The sequence below is a fragment of the Zeus faber genome (genome assembly GCF_960531495.2).
Source record: "Zeus faber genome assembly, chromosome: 6".
Lineage (NCBI taxonomy): Eukaryota > Metazoa > Chordata > Actinopteri > Zeiformes > Zeidae > Zeus > Zeus faber.
In genome coordinates, this window is record NC_137201.1 from 30,727,139 (window position 1) to 30,746,915 (window position 19,777).

The 19,777-nt window shown below is 48.3% G+C and overlaps 1 protein-coding gene across 1 annotated transcript; it reads right to left on the reverse strand.

Moving 5' to 3' along the window:
- Positions 1–13,016: 13,016 nt before the first annotated feature.
- LOC307232051 (hyaluronidase-like) lies at positions 13,017–17,491 on the reverse strand (the record flags this gene model as incomplete). The annotated part of the gene is made up of 6 exons (XM_080002932.1): positions 13,017–13,487; positions 14,545–14,634; positions 14,975–15,943; positions 16,234–16,287; positions 17,018–17,101; positions 17,363–17,491. The coding sequence occupies 6 exons, from the start codon at positions 17,489–17,491 to the stop codon at positions 13,017–13,019; spliced, it is 1,797 nt and encodes a 598-aa protein (XP_079859058.1).
- Positions 17,492–19,777: the final 2,286 nt, after the last annotated feature.

The window sequence follows — 19,777 nt, forward strand, 5'->3', positions numbered from 1 at the left end:
TGTGTGTGTGTGCAAGCATGTGTTGTAGTGTGGTGTGTTGTGTGATAAATAAAGACTGTTTCTTCTTCTTCTTCCCTGAGCTCATGACCTTACATGCGATGACACATTTTGAAATAGTTCTGCAACCGGCCAGCAGGGGGCCACAGTGAGCGTACGATCAGCCCGGCTCCAGCCAACAGGCGCCTTCTGCCCTGCGTGCAGCCAGAGGATTAATGGGATCAAACCTCATTCCCACGCAGGCCGGAGGAGCGGGAGCGCTGGTGCTGCAGCTTGGGCCGGGCTCGGAGGTCTACTCGGTGCACTGCTGAGTCGGTACCGCCGCCCTAGATGAAACGGGTTGAATCCACCGGATACCCCCCTCCCCCACTCCCCCCGCCATCCCCTCCTCCGGCTTCCCTCGAAGGGTCTCCTGCTTTAGTGGAGGCGGTTAGGAGGAGCACATGGTATCTGTTATGGTCTGGTCTTGGGATTTGCACCGGGACAACAGCCCGGGAAGGCTCCGTGTTCCTGGTAGCGCACAATTGGGATGGAATCTCGGTCACGTTTTTTCACTCGGGGATAAAATCTTCCCCTTCACGGGGATGAAAAGACATCAAATGTGGACGGAGGTGAAAAACGCAATCTTCTTTTGTCCAAATTGTGCGAGCAAAGGCCGACGTGTGTGGTTTCAAAAATAAAGGTCAGATTGTGGATTCGTGTAGTGAGAGGACTGGACCACTTGACCAGAACCAAGTGCAACTTCACTGGACTTTGTGACCACAACTGCAATCGTACAGAACATCCAGAGTGAAACGTTGGCGACGGTGGGTTACCGGCAGGAAGTGGCGCAGCTCTCTGTTTCTAGTCTCTAGGTGTAGCCAAAAGGGATGATTGTGGAAGCGCAAAAGAGGCAATTAAAAAAAAAAAAAACTGTCTGTGACAACATTATCAGCTCCCCGTTTTCAAATAAGGAGATGGAGCAGGCTCCTCTCAGGCCTCGACGTTTGCCCCGTGGGACTCACTCAGCACAGGGAGAGGCTGCGGCAGAACGCGACGCTTCTCAAGTGCTCGGCGGTCAGTGAGGGGAACCGACATTTTACCAAAGCCCGGGTTGAAAGATGAATGAACCGAAAGGTCGGAGATGCGGGATTTTGCGGCAAAGGGGTTGTCGGTTGAAATCCCTTAAACAGGTACGCGGAGGTAAAAAGTTCCGTCGCACCGAATGATTGCTGGGGGGCTACAAAAAGGGAGGTCCGGGGACTCGGCGTGTCATCGGTAGAGGCCAAAGCCTTATGGGGGGGCCTCGAACCGGCGACGTTGCTGGAGCAGGTGTCCTCCCGTCTCCAGCGTCACTTTTTGAGTTTCCAGCGACTTTTTGAGTTTCGGCCGTCGTGTGAGGTTTCACCGTCGACCACGAAACCTCCGATTCAAGAACAACATCCACGCCTTCCTCGGCGGAGGTGCGCGGCGGAGCTGCGCCAAGCCGGGCGTCTGTGTTCTACCCGTGTGTTCCCAGCCCCCTCGAGTGGTCGCTTCTAAGTGCCAAACATTGGGTCTCATGTCCTGCCTGGAAATATTATTTTCGAAAGTGGAAAAAAATAAACGAAAGTCGAGCGCCGTCCGCCAACACCAATTTGAAGCGATTTGGTTCGTCTCCAGCGCAGGTCAGTGTTCCAGGGGCTGCGGGCGCTCCCCGGCACAGCCCCACCCTTCAGGCCTCCACCGCAGCCCCGGCGGACGGGGTGGAGGTGCGGGGGGTCCCCTTGCGGGGGTCGCGGAAGGACATTTCCCCCCAAATCTGCTGGCGGGGTGGTTTGTGATGGAGTTGACAGTGGGCTGGCTAAAAAGGAATGTGAGTCCTGTGCGTCCATCTACATCTACCACCTGTGATTACTATGTTTGGTGAAAGGGGTTTTTCAAGTGGTGCAATCAGCTCATGAAAGGATTATTTGTCGACAATAAGAAAAAAAAACGTGAATTCAACCAGGTTTCTCGACACTGATAATGAACACCTACAGAAATGTTATTTTTGACACTTAAGGGTATTTAATGTCAAGTACTTTGATACTTTTGTTTCAGTGCAATGTAAAATGAAGGAACTTTACTACTCTTTTTGAACTCACGCCGTATCGCCAGGATTTGAGTATTTACTTCACTTGATCACTTGATGTTACTATTCACCTTTCACCGGTCACTGTCGTGGTAATTTCTGTAATAAAGGATCGTGAACAAATTTGTTGTGTGTATATTTATTTTAGAGGAACAAAGTTAGTCTTTGCAAAGAGAGGAGAGGGAGAGAGCGAATGGCAGAATGCAGCCTGTAGTCGAGCTCACCCGTCCTGCTGGATACAGGAAGTACATGTGTATATACTGTATGTGGTGCGATGTGTAAGACAGTTGGGGTGGGGTGATGTACTGCCCTCTCTGTTGATGACCTTGAAGTCCTTGTAAGGATTTGCCTTCGACTATGGGCCTTTGTGTGTTCTGCTAGCGGGTCACAGGTGTTCCTTGTTATGGGAATAGTGCGTCCTTGCCTAGGGTGCATCCTCATATCGCCACCGAAAAACTTGAATAACTTGAGAATAACAAGAGGGTTTTCTGTTGGCTATATCTACAGTTTTGCTTCAGTGTCGCAGTACGTCGCCGCGTCGCGCAATGTGATTCACGTGCAGCTGACGCTTTATAGACGCCGTGGGACGCTGAATTCGTAAGCGGAGAGCAGCGGGGATTTCTTCCTCCTTCCTCCTCCTCCTCCTCCTCCTCCTCGTCGCTCGCCTGGCGGTTGGGCTCCGAGCTCCCAGGCAGGCGTCCCCCTTTGTTGCCTGCGTGTTGACTTTGCGTTCGGGGGGGGGCTCCAAATATTTGCTTCCTCCGGCCTCCTGTAATTACCTCCGGCGGATGAAAGTGATAGTTAGAGGCAGCTGCATGTGCCGTTGCAAACAGTCCGCGCCGTCGCCGCCGCACTCTGAAAAAACCACCGGCGGCCAATCGGGATCCAGCCCCGAGGTCGCAGTCAAACCTGCAAGACGGTCGAGCTCTCTCTGCCGGCGATGCGTCGCGGCAAAACATGCAATTAGCTTTCTCTCCGTCCGTTGGCGCCCCCCCGTGGAGCGCGGTGCGGCGGCGTGGGCTCAGGGGACGTCGCCACGCCGCCACGTCAGGGTCGCAACCATCACGACGACAGATCATTTTCGCAGCAGCGGTTGCGGTTAACAGCCGAGCTGCCCCTTCCGTTCATTTTATGCCGCTTATAACAGTTGGAATAACACACTGGAACGTCACAATTCGGGGAATCATTTTCGTCAACCCGACGGATTGAAATTTCCCCCCAAAAATATCGCGATCTGTTCGTTCAATGGCCAGCGGGCGATGATGTCATAACCAGCTGTGCCGTACGCCGACAGTTCTCTAAACACCTTGAGACCGACCCTTGTGATGCGGTGCAGCCCACGTCCCGTTCTGCTGACTGTCCTGCTGAACTGATGCTCGTGTGTCGGACGTGATGAGCAGCTGCTTTTCGGCTCGTTCCTGGACGTTCAAATTCACTGTTCCACTCCCAGGAGGAAACGCACGTTATTTTGTGCTGCTCCGGGCGTGTTTGTTTTTTTTTGCCGCACGGGAAATGACGATATCAGCTCAATTAGACGTCTAAAATTAAAACCACCAGCAAACAGAAAAAAACAAGTGCTGACAGCTGCTCTGGTACAAAAGATGAAGAGCTCCTAAAAAACATCTCTTGGTAGTTTGAAGGAGATCAAAGGTAACTCAAGTCCTGACTTTGTGAAAAGGCTGTAATTAACATGTTTTATATTACGCTCGCAGTGTTCCAGGATCTTCACAATTGAGGTCAGTGTTTTCCAAAATGTATATGGTTTATTATTGTTATGTTATTTGTTTTATTATCTGAAAATATACTTTGTATATTTAATGTACAATTTTTTGTATTCACAATAAATATATTACACAATAAATATAGTAACTATGAAACCACTTCAGTTGTACTAGTTTGTTAGAAGTTGTACTTAAGATGAGCTTAAATATATAAAAAAACAACAACAATCCTTTACATTTGTTACTTTTGACGACAAAGATAGCACACTTTTAAGAAGTACGTTTAAGTACAGCTCATGTTGAGTTATTGCTTCAACACACTCTTTAGAGTGCACCTACACTACACTCGGTGCATATTAAATCCCCTGGAAAGTCAATTCCGTGATTTGTTTCTAACACATGATACGTGTTAGAAAGTCATGGCTCGAAACATGTGAAAGGACTGTGAACGGCGCGGTACTGAATTGCGGAGTTATAATGCTAAACCGTTTTTGTGGCCCTTTGTTTTGGATTGTTTTGGGCGGGCCGAAATCAGGCGCGCGTGACATAACGCGTTTTCACCTGCCATGGCCACACAACGCTCTACGGGCGCAGGAGCGCATTCGCAGGTGGTCCTCGCTCAGTCGCGCTCAGTTACTGCAGCCCACACGAGGACGCCAGGGCGTACGTCGCAGCTCCCGTCTCCTTATCAGCGGGGCTCCGGGCGGAGACAAGGTGCCCGGACCCTCCCCTGGAGCCTGGGGAGCCTCCACGCTCCCTGCAACACTTATCCCGTTTTCTCATGTTCTATTTTCTACTTCACAACAAAACAACAAAGAAACAGCCCGTTGTTGGATTTCTGATTTGGGATTTGTGTATCTCTGTATTGGATAAGCGGTATTAGACCCTCGAGGGAGGCCGCACCTCTGCCCCGATTGGGCGTGGTTCTAGTGTCCCCAGCGGACACGCCCCCAATTTTTAAACCTAGTTTTATTTATTCTGCGATTTTTTTAATCATTCAAATTTGGCTATTATTAGTACAATATTATTATTAGTGGTTATTAACGCATTTTTCTGTGGTGTCACAAACCCATATTTATTGCCGCTTTACAGGGACTTTAGTGATAAGCTGTTCTTATAATTACTATATATAAGTAAATGAGAAGTACCAAAAAGAACACTTCAGGTAAAGTACAAATACACACTTTGTACTAGAAATGTACTTTAGTAAGGACAAATATATTTGTTTTCACTTGGAAGGTGCGCTAATAGACGCCACTCTAGGATCCAGTATCTAGTTGCAGTTGCTCAGCTTCCTGTTGGAGGCTGTTGGTGGTTTCCTCCGCTGTCAATCATCTTAATCCCACAGATTCACCGGTTTCACCCGTCGTGTGGCATCATAATGATCGCTTCATGATTTGCTGTTTGTTGAAACGGCGCGTCAAGTCGGCTTTACCTCGTGCGTGTTTGGAAATAGATTTGTCACAACTGTCTTAGGGAGAGCCAGCGGAGAATTAAAACTGGCAGAAAGACGTCAATAAGTCAAAAAGTACGCTGATGAATAAGTCAGTGACCAAACCTAAAGTGAAGTTGTTTAGAGAGTTAGTCATAATAATGTCATGTCCGTTGTCCACGAACATCAAACATCATTTTTATTTTGTGTATTTTGTATGAATTGGACACAATGAGAGAAGAAAGTGGAATCAAGCCAAAAAGGAAAGTACATAATATTTCTTGCATATTATTACTTCATTTTGGGAGCTCTCAGAGCAAATGTTCATTCTATTTTCAAATCCATTGTATTTGTTGAGTAGACAGTAGGATAGAATTGGACCTTGCGTTCAATTCAACTTTGAGGTATAATCACCAGTTTCTCTTCTATAAATTATGCCCTTTTCACAAGAGACATTTTGACTTGTCACAGATTGGTAAACGTGATAAAACCGGTGGAACCACATCTGTAGAATCAAAATAATTCATGATTTATTCTTTTTTTTTAATAGTAACATCATGCAACTCATTAAAACAAAGGCTGGAATGCTTTATCCTGGGGACCAAGTTGAAATTACAGACTCGAAGATGTACACATTTAAGAAAATGTTTTACTGTGTCGCATCGTGATCACAAGTAAATATAAACATGAAAGTCATCAGATCTTAGGTCAAGTTTCTGTTATTTTAGGGTATAATCCATGCCTTGAACCAAATGGCCACCAAATTACACATTTTGGGCTCCGGGGCTCCAGAAACTCCAGAAACTCCAGAAACTCCAGGGCTCCAGAAACTGAGCCTCCTCAAGTTCTACTATGCCTGTACTTTCACATTTGGTGTCTATTAGTTTTGTTGAACATTGCAACGTTTTACATTGTGAACGGGCAGGTTCTGTACTGTACTAGTGTCTATAAAGGAAGGATTCTCTGAAGCATGTCCTTCGATTATCTCGACGACCGTTCATCAGATCTAGTCCACACTTGGCGGGTGTGTCGCTGGGGACCCAAGGACGTGCAGTGTCTAATTTGGTGCAATTTGGACACGCGACACGTGCAATGTCAATAAATGCTCAATGAACAGCGAGTCAGCGGGGGGCGGGGCTTCCCGTGAAAGCATTGGGAAAGCATTCAGGCATGTTATGAACGGGCACTACCGTAGACACTATAATTTGAGGGAATCATTGAAGTAATTTGCGGGTATGACTTACCCATTTCAGATCACAAATTAGTTATTTGGGGAAAAATCACTTATAATCAGAGAGAGAAAAAAAAAGTAAATATTTGCAGGCAACGTTTTAAATTCTCTTCAGAAAGAAATGTGTACATTCCTCCGCGCTGCTGCTGCTGCTGCCGGCTCCAGACACCTGCACAACCCGAGGATGACACACGCGCGTCCAGCTGCCGCGACTTGGCCGATGTTAATTGATGGTTTCCCTCAAGTATGGTTTGGTGCATTCCTGAAGCTTCCAGCGCAGTTAAAAAAAAACGGATCCTGCCGCCGGGCGAGGTCACCTGATCTGCTTGTTTTGGCCGGCGAAGCGACGCCGGCTTTTACAAAGCACAGAGGACGTGAAGAACCGCCATCAACAGCATTTTTGGCTTTTGATCGCGTTGATAGCGTCCCTCAGTTTGTGTTAATGAAAATAAAATATAAAAATCCTCACGAAGACTGTGATGTAGGCTACAGTCGGTTTCACCGCTATTTACTAAAACATTCGACTGTGAGCACATTGGTACTTGGTGAGTGTCACTTCATATAAACACCTTCATTAAATGATGAAGTGATGAGTGGCGATAGTGGCGCCGCCCCTAGCGGTCGCCTGCGCCGGCGCTCCGGTTTCTTTCTTACTCTTTAGTATTTTTTTCCTTTTTTTATCACAATGTTCGCCAGAAAAACATCAACAATTAACTCATACGGCCGCGATGCACTCATGGATATAAAAATTTCCCTAAACGAACAACTTTGGGACTTTTTATCCGTGGGAGCAGAGTGGCCGGCGGAAATCCTACGCGGGAACACTCGCAACAACAACAAAAATGGAGTCGCTGTTCCACGAGCCGGCCCACGGAGGAAGCACCGAGGTAAACGAGGCGGCATTCGGGTCAGAATGAGGACGCACCTTACCGTCCACCTCTGCCAAGCATCCTTCTTGCGAACGTCCAGTCCCTGGAGAACAAGATGGATGAACTTCGAGCGAGGATTCAATTCCAGCGTGACACGAGGAACTGTTGCGTCCTCTGCCTGACGGAAACATGGCTGACCCCACTGGTGCCGGATGAAGCCATACGTCCAGCCGAGGCCTTCTCCGTGTTCCGCGGCGACAGAACGGGAGAGTCGGGGAAATCCAAAGGTGGAGGCGTCTGCCTAATGGTAAACAACCGCTGGTGTAACGCCAACAACACCAAATTCCTCTCCCACTCCTGCTCGCCGAACCTGGAACAGCTGACCATACTATGCCGTCCATTTTATCTCCCCCGGGAATTCAGCACGGTCATCATTACAGCCGTTTATATCCCACCGCAAGCGGACACCGACGCAGCTCTGTCGGTTCTGTACGATGTGTTGTGCGGATTTCAGAACAGACATCCCGACGCGGCTGTGGTGGTGACTGGGGACTTTAACAGCGCCAACCTGAAAAAAGTTCTGCCGAATTTCCACCAACACATCTCGTGTGCCACCAGGGGAGACAGAACTCTGGACCATTGTTACACTCCTTACAAGAACGGATACAAGCCCGTGTCGCTTCCTGCTTTCGGGAAATCAGATCACGCCGCGATCTCGCTGCTTCCTGTTTACAGGCCTCTGATCGCGCGGGATCTGGTGATGACGAGGGAAGTGAAGCGGTCGACGGACCAATCAGAGGCTGCGCTTCAGGACGCTCTGACTGACGTAGACTGGGACGTGTTCCGAGCGAGTTCAAGTGACGTCAGCGAGTTTACGGAGGTTGTAGTGAGTTTCGTGGCTACGCTCGCGGATGAAATCGTTCCCACGGTGAAAGTTCGGATATTTCCAAACCAGAAACCATGGGTTGATAAATCCATCCGCTGCGCTCTGAATGCGCGCACGGCCGCTTACAATGACGGACTTGTATCTGGTAACATGGACAATTACAAAGCGGCGTCGTACAATCTGCGGAGGGACGCTAAACGGACGTACAGAGACACCGTGGAGCTGCAGATGGAGCGGGGGGACACAAGACGCTTGTGGGAGGGGCTGCGAACAATAACTAACTACAAGAGCAGCTCCTCCCCAGCCACGAGTGTGGACGCCTCCCTGGCCAACCAACTGAACTCCTTTCATGCGCGGTTCGAGTCTGGCAGCAGCACCGCTAGCTCGCCGGCTAATTGGAGCTACACCGCTGGGGACGAGCGCGCACACTCAGTGTCCGTGCACGAGGTCAGGAGGGCTTTGATGCGGGTGAACACCAGGAAAGCTGCGGGCCCAGACGGCATATCTGGACGAGTACTGAAGACCTGTGCTAACCAGTTAGCTCCGGTGTTCACCACAATATTCAACATCTCCCTGGCTGAATCAGTGGTCCCGTCCTGCTTCAAGAGGTCCACCGTCATTCCTGTCCCGAAGATCGCCTCTCCAACCTGCCTGAATGACTACTGTCCGGTGGCCCTCACCTCGGTGGTCATGAAGTGTTTCGAGAGGCTGATTAAGGATTACATCTGCGCCTCCCTCCCCCGCACCTTGGACCCGTTGCAGTTCGCGTACCGGCAGAACAGATCCATGGATGACGCGGTCTCTCAGGTACTGCACACCACGCTCACGCACCTGGATGGCCAGAAGGGGGCCTATGTGAGAATGCTGTTCATTGATTATAGTTCAGCTTTCAACACCATAGTCCCCACCAGACTGGCTGTCAAGTTGTTGGAGCTAGGATTGAATGCTCCGCTGTGCACCTGGATCCTGGACTTCCTCACAGGCCGCCCCCAGGTGGTCAAGGTGGGGAAGTACATGTCAAGCTCCCTCACCCTGAATACAGGATCCCCCCAGGGCTGCGTCCTCAGCCCCCTACTGTACTCCCTGTACACACATGACTGTGTGGCCAGGTCCAGCTCCAACACCATCATCAAGTTTGCTGACGACACCGTGGTCGTGGGCCTGATCACCGACTGCGATGAGAAGGCCTACCGCGAGGAGGTGGCTGACCTGTCACTCTGGTGCCAGGACAACAGCCTCCACCTGAACGTCAGCAAAACCAAGGAGCTGATTGTGGACTTTAGGCGTGGATCACAATCGAGGACGCACGCGCCGTTGTGGATTAATGGGACTTCTGTCGATAGGGTGAGCAGCTTCAGATATCTGGGAGTCCACATCACAGAGGACTTAACATGGACTGTTCACACAGACACTCTGGTGAGAAAGGCGAGGCAGCGTCTCTACCACCTCAGGCAGCTGAGGAAATTCCGGGTCTCGGTGAGGATCCTCAAGTCCTTCTACTCTGGAGCAGTGGAGAGCATCCTGACAGGCAACATCACTGCCTGGTTTGGGAACTGTACTGCCCAGGACAGGCGGGCCCTGCAGAGGGTGATGCGTTCAGCTGAACGTACCACTGGAACTACCCTCCCCCCCTTGCAGGAGTTATACACCAGGAGGTGTAGTAGCAGAGCCCGTAGGATCATGAAGGATCCTCATCACCCCAACAACGGACTGTTTCAGCTGCTGCGGTCAGGCAAGCGCCTCCGCAGTCACGCAGCGAGAACAGAGAGACTGAGACGGAGTTTCTTCCCTCAAGCCATTAGAACTGTCAATGCTGACCTCACCAGGGGTCCTAACTGAGCCATGCACTAGGCTCCACTACCTACTGTACTGTATGTAGCATACTGTACCGCATACTGTATCACTGTTCAGGGTTGTTCGTGATGCCGTGTTGCTGCGCCGTACTGTTGTATACTGTGCTGTATTATCCCAAACACTACCTCACACTATTCACATTCACATGCCACTTTAATTCACATGCCACTTTAAATGCACATATCTGTATATACATAGGCTTATTCCTTCTATCTATTCCATTTTATTTCAATTTATTTTTATTGTATTTTATTCTATTTATTTTTTATCTTATTCTATAAGTATTCCACTTACTGTATTACGTTTTGGAGTCAGTTAGTCGGTCTATTAGAAAGGAATTTTCTACTTTTTATTTTATTTTATTTTTGTACTTTTTCCTAGGACTTCTTGTGTGCTATCACCGGGTGCGTTGCATTACATTTCACTGCATATATGTATGGAAGTATGTATATGTATGTGACAAATAAAAATCTTGAATCTTGAATCTTGAATCTTGAATGTAAATGTACATGAGAGACTACAGTGTAAACAGTGACTTTAACAGGAAATGTCACTGCAGCCGTTAAGAAGCTGCTTTTGGATGTTTAATACTTTACATAATCTCTCTCTTATCCCCCCTGGCCATGAACACACACACACACACACACACACACACACACACACACACACACACACACACACACATACACACACACACACACCAATGCTGATCCTTTCAAGTCTTCAAGTCATGTCTTGCCTGTGTGTGTTTGTGTGTGCGTGTGCATGTGTGTGCATGTGTGCGTGTGTGCGTGTGTGTGTGTGTGTGTGTGTGTGTGTGTGTGTGTGTGGGCGCCCTCTTCCCAGTAGTTTCTACTCTTACCGGAGTTTGGACCAGACACAATCTGCTCCCACCTAAACTCCGGGGCCGGTTGAGTTTCATCTCCGCATTCCGTCTGCATCTTGTCAGCGCGGCCGCAGGGAGAGCGCCCTGACACCTGGCGGCGTGACTGACATGTAAAGCGCTTTGGGATTCAGACATGAGTCCTGTGGACATGAGTGTAGTTTGATGACTCTGAGAAGCCCCACGTGACGACTTTCAGTTACCCCGCCGGGACCCAAGAAGTATTCGAATGGGCCCGATGGAGCAGAAATTAAACCACAAGTGTCACAGGACGCAGTGAGAGCCTTGAGGAGTCACGAGCGCTGGAGGTAGAGGAAACGATGAAAAACTCAAGTTGTTCGATTCTCATATTGAAACATTTTACTGTGAAGACACGAGAGGCAGAGAACGACGGTGCGACAGGGCTCACTTGTCACCCTTAGGGGTACTGCGGGGAGTACACTGAAAAAAAATACAAATAAATTATATTGGCTAAATATAATGTTTAAAAAAAACACATACGACGCACATACAGTGCATGATTTGTGTACGTTTGTCTACTCTTTTTTTTTCTCCCAGTGCCAATGGAAGGAGGTACACAGCTGAAAGAAGATCTGAGAGGGGGTGCACTACTAAAAATAAGCAACCACTGTGCTGCAATACCAAGTTTGGAAAAGCAAGTACACGTACAGTATATTTATTCCAACTTAAGTAGCAGTTTCGATTTATGCAGTCCTGTCGACACCTCCGCGCTGAAGCGCATACAGTTAAGAGCAAAAGCAAGCATTTTGTTGTGTTTACTTGAGTGAAGTATAGTCTTCAGGATAATAACAGTCCCCCTTTTTCACTGCTCCATTCATGTCGAGTCCTGTTTATGTGTGAAGAGCCTTTAACAAATGAGCTCATCACAGCAACTAAACAAATAAAAGAAGCAGGGGCATATCACAAACTTTAAGATACAGTGATTATATATATACATGTGTGCGTGTGTGTGTGTGTGTGTGTGTGTGTGTGTGTGTGTGTGTGTGTGTGTGTGTGTGTAGACCTACAACCTATAGACATGCACAAAAACAACAAAGTGTATATGGAGAGAGAGAGTTGGAGATAGTTCTGCACAGCTTTTTATATATATAAACCGTATATATACAGTATATATATACTTATATTTGTGTGTAGACCTATAGATATGCGCACTAACCACAAACAAACACAAATACATTCTCTCATCGTCTCTCCCCTCCACCCTTAATGTGTAAAACTGTTCCTGAGGCGCTCCGCTCCTCCTTCCCTTCCCATGGGTTCGGACCCAGCGGTGTCCACTGTCCGTCCAGACCAGCGTGTCGCGTGTCAAAGCCGTGTGACTCACGTGACTTACGGCTCTGTCGCGCTCTAAACCTTCGGAGACATCCCGGACGCCGTTGTCGGGGGGGCGGACCGACTGGGCTGCAAACTTTTCCGTTCCCATTACCGCTTGGAGAGAAAATATTCCAGAAACTCGTCACAAGAGACATGGTGGTTTTACTGGCACGGTCGTTCAATCAGAGGAGACTCAGAGAACACTTTCCGGGAGGGCTTTTCCAAAGCCTTGGTGTTTTATCGTTTGATTAGTTGCCCTCTAAAAAAACTTTCTCTGTGCTAATGAGAGTCTGCTGAGGGCAAACCTTGCACATGAGATACAAAGTTACTTCATCTATGTTTGTTTTTCCGTCATTTTGTTGCATATCCACTATTCAAGGCTCAGTTCATGGACTCCCACACTCTGTCTTCACTCATAGAAATGAAATTTTAGTTTCAAGTGCAGAACCTCTTCTATGCAATTCCTACGCTGTTCCTAATCCATCTTGTTCCACAGTTGTATACTATTCCTTCTTTAATAGTGAACCGCCTTGCTCAAGGGCTTCTTAACAGTAGCAGTGGATTAATCAGTAATCAAACTAACAACCTCCTGGCATCAGCTGGAAAACATGGCTGTGTCATCGTGTTGTTCAGCCTCGACCAGCCCAGTGAACGCTGTCTGACTACCTGTTTCCCTCTCCGATGCTCTGGCCCGACAGTAGAAAAGCCCCGTCTCGCTAGAGTATCAGACACTTGATGATCAGACAGAGTCCCAGAAACATGATGATGCACAGGCAGGAGAAATGCAGGGAGAGTAGGAGGAGGACGTCCCCCAGGAGGCTGTTGTCCGTGGGGCTGGGCGGGGAGGGGTCTCCCGGTGGAAGAGGAGGGACCTGGGGCATCTCGCAGTAAACCCCGGCCCAGCCCTGGTAGCACTGGCAGGTGAACTTGTGCTTCATGTCCAGGATGTCGTGGTTGTTGAGGTGACCGCTCACGTGGAAGCGCGGCCCCCTGGGGGTGGGGTTGTGCTGGATGTGGAAGAACCGCGGATTCAGGTGGAGGTAGGCGCCCGAGTCCAGGCTCTTACGGACGCACCTCCCGTTCTTCTTGCACAGGGCTTTGCTGCACAGCTTGGCAGCCGAGGTGACGTTGATGACATAATGACCCAGGGGGCCATCAATGTACTTCTTCACGGCCAGGCAGTTCCTCTGGAGAAACATGGAACCAAACATGAACTGGGGAAAAGGCTATGTTTAAAGCTGTGGCAAAAATATTTGTTTTCCTTCTAACATATTGAATTCTTAATAATAGGGTGAGATTACTGTAATACTTCATAGTGTTCAACTATAAAATGCAAAACTGCAAAGACTGCAAAAGAACATTTCTGAAATTATAACTTATTGCCCATGTATTTTGAAAATTCCCCATAAGAGTTGTGATCGAAAACCTTCATAAAAAGGTCATGTAAGTCATTCAACACATAAATGGCCGTGTCCAACTTCGTTCCAATTGATGAAAACATTGAAAACAATGCGACTAAACTGACATGTTTTTGTGCCAGCAGCTAGAGATCCGGTTGCTGTGTGATTTACAGAAGTACCAGCTATAAACAGGATGTAACGCAGGCCACAGCCACCACACAGTGTCTTTATCAACAGAACTAATCAACTGGTCCCACGTGAGGCAGAGCTTTCCTGAGTTCAGTGAGTCACAGTCTGCAGGAGATATTCACTATTTTAAGAAACCATGAAAAAGAGTTAAAGCGAGCCGCATTCAGCAATATTTCTGCTGATGACATTGAATCTGAAGCGTCCCTGTAATGTGAGGGGATTGCTAAATACTGCAGCTCACCCTGAGAATCACGGAATACCCCAACCCGCCGCTATATGTGCTTTTCAGCTGTTTACTTTCCACAGTAATCCTGCGGTGATCTATCTGCTAAGCTATGGCAAGCAGCTCAGAACAGTACCTGTGTATCTCAAAATCGCTCAGCATCCATGCATGAGTACACAAGTAGCAGGTGAAGTGAGTCTAACATCTGCATCTGCATCTGCATCTACACATGACAGGTTATGTTCAACAATTCTATCTTCTGGAATCCTGCCACCCCTATGAATCTGGACATCCTGCGCAACTAGATCACACGTTCAGAGTAGAAGGTTCATTCATTGCTCTCTATGACTTGCTCCGATAGTGTCAATACTGTGTTTAACTTGTGTGTGCTGGTAAAGTGTTGTTTGCCTCTCAGTCTGTATGCGTCTTTACCTGTGAGCGGGCATACTCAGACGACCCCCAGAGGACAACACCTGATGCACCCAGAGCAGCACTCTCCCCGATGGTGTGTACCAGGTCTCTCTGAAGGAACACATCACAAAACGGAAAACTGGCTTCACCTGGCACCCAGCACTGAGGTCTGCTCAGTGTTAAATGCTCTTTGTTTTTTTGACAATGCCCACATAAAACATGAACTAACCCTTCACTCAAGCCTATACTACAGCCTAGCTCAAATTTTCTGTACAATATTTGTAATACATTCCGCTCAGCGGACCATGTAATTTGGCCAAATGCCTCGTACAGAAGCCTAATCATTTGCTTTATATTATGCAGTTATGCACTACAGCCATTGACAACACTTTCAAATACTGTCTGAAACATTCTTCTAATCACATTTTCAAGAGAACAATATGCGACTTACTTCTGAAAGGACCACAAAGGTGTAGGCATAGAAGGGTCTGGAGTAGACAAACACAGGTAAGGTGTGGTCTGTACGAGCTATGGATGCGATCCTCATGGCTTCCTTCACACGATAGTGGACAAACTTGACCGTATTGGCTGATGATTTCAGCTCGTAGTCCAAGTAGATGGAGGGATACAGGGCCGTGCTTTCCCTCCATAGCCACATGAGGTGGTCATTACGAACATGCTCCACGTTGGGGCATTCTCCAGTGTAACGCTGGGGGTGCTGTTTGTAGCCATAGTTGTAGCAGTCTGGGAACAAGTAAAACCCCCACAGACCGTCTGGTCTGCGACCCTCAGCCAAGGCCAAGGTGGAGTTCATGAATGACTGCCCAGCTTGCTCGAAACCCTCTTTCGCCGCTTTTTCCACCTTGCTCTCAGGCCAGTTCGGGTGACGCTTCCGGATCTGTTCCTTGGACTTGTTGCGGTAGATGTCCTTGGCGCCCCAGTTGCGGACCCACTGTGGCCTCCAGTTCTCCCAATCAATGACGCCTAGGCCACGGAAGTCCTTATGGGGAATCAATTTGTCAATGTCAGCACGTGCCTTGCTCAAATGCTTGGAGAGACTCTGGTTTTGCGGCAGCCCCCCGTTGATCGGGACCCCAGCATTGGAGTAGTAGGGGTAGTACCCAAGGTGACTGTGGTAGAATATAGTGACGTTGGGCCCACTCAGGGTTTCGTTGAGGTTTGCCACGATGTCAAAAATACTCAGATCTAGGTCCACTTTGAAACGCAGGCGGCATGACTCGGTGGGAGCGTTCCAGACAATCACAAAGGGGCGGTGTGGAATGATAGGAGCATGGGCCTGCTTCATCTGTTCACCCAGAACCACCAGCTTCATTCCCACACCGACCCACAGGGCCAGCGCCATGAGACGGGCCCCAATTAGCGCCATGGGCCCCAGGTCCTCATGGATCAATGGGTTGTCCTGCAGCAGGCATGAAAGGGAAATGCAAAGTAACAGAGGGAAGATGACACATTTGCAGAGAAAATAGACACATTATGAGCTTCAGCGGGCAAAGACAATCAACCCGGCTGGTGAAAAGGAATGATGGTTAATAAACTGGACTGCTCCAAATTCCACAGCACAACAACGCTTCACTGTCCTCAGAGGGAGAGAGTGATGCTAAGCTGCAGGTTGGATTCCTGCACTGACTTGAAAACTAAGGTAGAGGTAGAGTTGAGTGGAGCTCCAGTACACAAATGTACCTCAAGTACCTGTTTAGCATGATACTTGAACGCTTGTCTGAAGCTGTTCTGCAGGCGAGAGGACTGCGCGATGCAATGAGTTCACTAAAATCATGGGCATAACTGCAACAATTCAAAATATTTAAATAATAAAATAAAACGTAAACAAATTTGAAAACCAAATGGAAAAAGATCGGCAATCCACAATTTTTAATGCATAGAAAACATTACTACTACTACTACTACTTTATTACTTGTGTAATGTACATTTTTATCTCTTGTGTTACTAATTCCGTGTGTGTGTGTGTGTGTGTGTGTGTGTGTGTGTGTGTGTGTGTGTGGGTGTTTGTGTGTGTGTGTGTGTGTGTGTGTGTGTGTGTGTGTGTGTGTGTGTGTGTGTGTGTGTGTGGGTGTGTGTGTGTGTGTGTGTGCGTGCGTGCGTGCGTGTGTGTGTGTGCCTGCTTAGAAATTTTAAATGCTTATACCAATTGTTGGTTGATTGCCGTGTCGCTCGCTTTGCATTTGTTTGTGTTTTGTGACACACATATTGGGGGGTTGGAGTGGATCCTGGAGCGGCTACTGGAGTGGATCCTGGAGTGGATCCTGGAGTGGATCCTTGAGTGGATCCTGGAGTGAATCCTGGAGTGGATCCCGGAGTGGATCTTTGATTCGAGTGGACTCTCACTGTGGGGTTGGAGTGGATCCTGGAGTAGATCCTGGAGTGGATCCTGGGGTGGCTCCTGTATGTGTATGCATGTGACAAATAACCTCTTGAATCTTGAATCTTGATTCTTGGAGTCGAGTGGACTCTCACTGTGGGGTTGGAGTGGATCTTGGAGTTGATCCTGGAGTGGATCCTGGAGTCAAGTGGACTCTCACTGTGGGGTGGGAGTGGATCCTGGAGTGGATCCCGGAGTTGAGTGGCCTCTCACTATGGATCTTGGGACGTAGTGGTAAGTTTGCACCGGGTTACAGTCACAAACATTGCCAAGCACACATCACACAGCTTTCGCCAAATACTTTGTTCTCCTTATTTCTTTTCTATTTCCAGTTACTTATGTCAGATGCCGCACATGTAATTGCTGCTAACGCCACTTCATACGGGAGCGCTGGTGGGTCGCGTGACTCTTTCCCCCAAGTTTGGGAGAGACGCCGTGACCTGACCCTTGGGAATCTTGGCGACCGAGCTTGCCTCCAAAGACGCTGTGGAAAACCTCCCATCATACCCTCGGAGTTTTAACCAGAGTACGGGGAACAGGAAACCACGTGTGGGCTGGGGCTGCCCCATTGATTTCAACATCTCATTAATTTGTAAAGGGGTTGGCCTGGATTCGGTGTGCAGGCACGGAATGTCATTCCCACAGAACTGAAGAGCGGTAGATCTGGGGTAGAAACCAAGGAAGAAAAAGAGGTCGACGCACATAAAAGAAACGTCTTAATCAAGTTAATGAAGACAAACTGTTTGTCATTTTTCTGGTTGTTTTGGAATGTGTTTATTTAAAATTTCGCTTCGCTTCCTTGAAGAAAAAGCCCACCGGCCCTTCATGGGTTTTGCTTCCCTCTTTGGGGCGTGGCCAGCAAGGAAAAGCCAAGTCCAGGTTCAGTCTTATTTAATAATGAGCCCTGTCTGCTTTTCTGGTTTTTCGTTGTTTGGTTTCTCACATGACATCCAGCCCAGCTCATGCAAGCCATCGTTTCGGTTTCAACGCGCCTTTTTGCATTATTACGCCATCACGTCTACTGTGGCTTCATCTTTGGCTCAGCGATGGCACAGCGGAACCACCGAAGAAACCTTCCAAACACTGTTGTGGTCTCCAAGTGAGCAGTGGTAGGAGAGGAACCGAGCTTCGTGTTTCAGGACCGACTCTCAAGTCCAGTAAACCTCATCTTCTGGGAGGCCAACGGCTCGCTTTTCAGCCGGCGTCGCTTTTTCCACCTCAGTTTTGGCGACCTTTTTGTGTGAAGCGTCCAGATCCGAAGAGCGTTCACGGGAACTTAGAAACCCGCCATTTGTGTCGGCGGTGCCCCCCTGTGTGGCCACCGCCACAAGTTTACATAGAGCGCTGGGAAACACTGGCGACTGTATGGCGACTTCGGGTGGCTCTTTGTTTGTATTTTTTTACCGTAAATGTGTTTGCCTCCCTGCACATGAATGGCCATTTGCAATCGGGCGGAGTCCTGCAAGAAGTATCAAACTGATGTTTTTCTCATTACATGGTAAAAGCCTCATCAGAGGACAGATCGCCTCGTGTCCGATTCAATTCGAGCAAACGCTCTCTCCGAGCTGTGAGTCTTTGCGAGAATCCAAACTTGTCCTGCTCGACGTTTTCTTGCGTTGATCCTGACCCAAGATAAACGGCGTGCGGTGAAGTCTCTCGGGCTGTCCTCTGACCACGGCCAGCCATGCTGCCGCTGGATACGCCGCCAGCCGTGACCGCAAGAAGAGGAGACCCCCCAAAAAACCCTTGTCTGAGTCCCAACTGACACAAGAATCCCGGTTTGATGTTGTGTTATGCTGCGCCTCGGGCCCGGGGGTCTCAGTGGGCCTGATTGAACCCAGATGAGGGAAGGCGGTGAACTTCCAGTGGAATTGAAAGAATTAGTTCACGAACGTGAGTCAGTTAGAAGTCCTATTGTCCCTGCACCGTGTGTGTGTGTGTGTGTGTGTGTGTGTGTGTGTGTGTGTGTGTGTGTGTGAACTGTAGGTCCCATGTCAGGACTGTTAGGAGTCCTGACATGTGTCCTCGTCTCCCTACAAGTGGTGAAAGGTCCGACCCTTCTCTTCCAGATCTGCTTCTCGGTGAGTGGCTCAGTAAAAAGCCCCCCCCCCCGCTCTTTTGCTCCAAAGTGATGCGTTCATGCAGGAGAATCTAAACTGTGCCTCCCAGAAACTCTTTTAGTCTAATTATCTCAAACAGATTTACTTTGGCAGAGAAATGCAAAGTGTGAATCACAAAAAAATGATTTACTTCTGTCAAAGTGATTTATTTTGGTGGAATGCAAAGTATCATGTTCATTTGAATAATTCCAAAGGACTTGACCTTTTTTTCCCCCCGTGGACGTTTGTTTAGTCCTTGTGAAATTATTTTCAATTAGCGGATCAAAGATTCACTCAGACTCCCGAGTCATTTCAAAGATTTGTTCGCTAGAAACTAATTGCTCGGTTATCTGGCCAAATGCCCCCATGACGTACTGTGTTCCCATCCATTTATTGTAGAAGAATAAAGATAAACAACGTTTTAACCGGACACGATCAACTGTAGCTTACCATGGAGAGACGCTGCGGTCACGCGGCCTGCTATCGCCAGATTAACTAAATATTTTGGTAAGGGGGTCTCCGGCCGAGGGAGAGGCGGCTCCTAGAGCGTGTGCTTAAATCACAGGCTCCACATATAATTTGGAAAATATGAAGCTAGCTTTTGGATTAGCAGTTCTGCGAGGAGGCGGCAGCTCTGAGAGCCATGACACAGAAAAAGCATCATCATTATTTAGTAATTGTAGTCATTAAAAAGTGCTGAGAGTTGAGAGGATTCACACAGATTACGTTGGCGTGTGTGTGTCAGCATGCTTAACA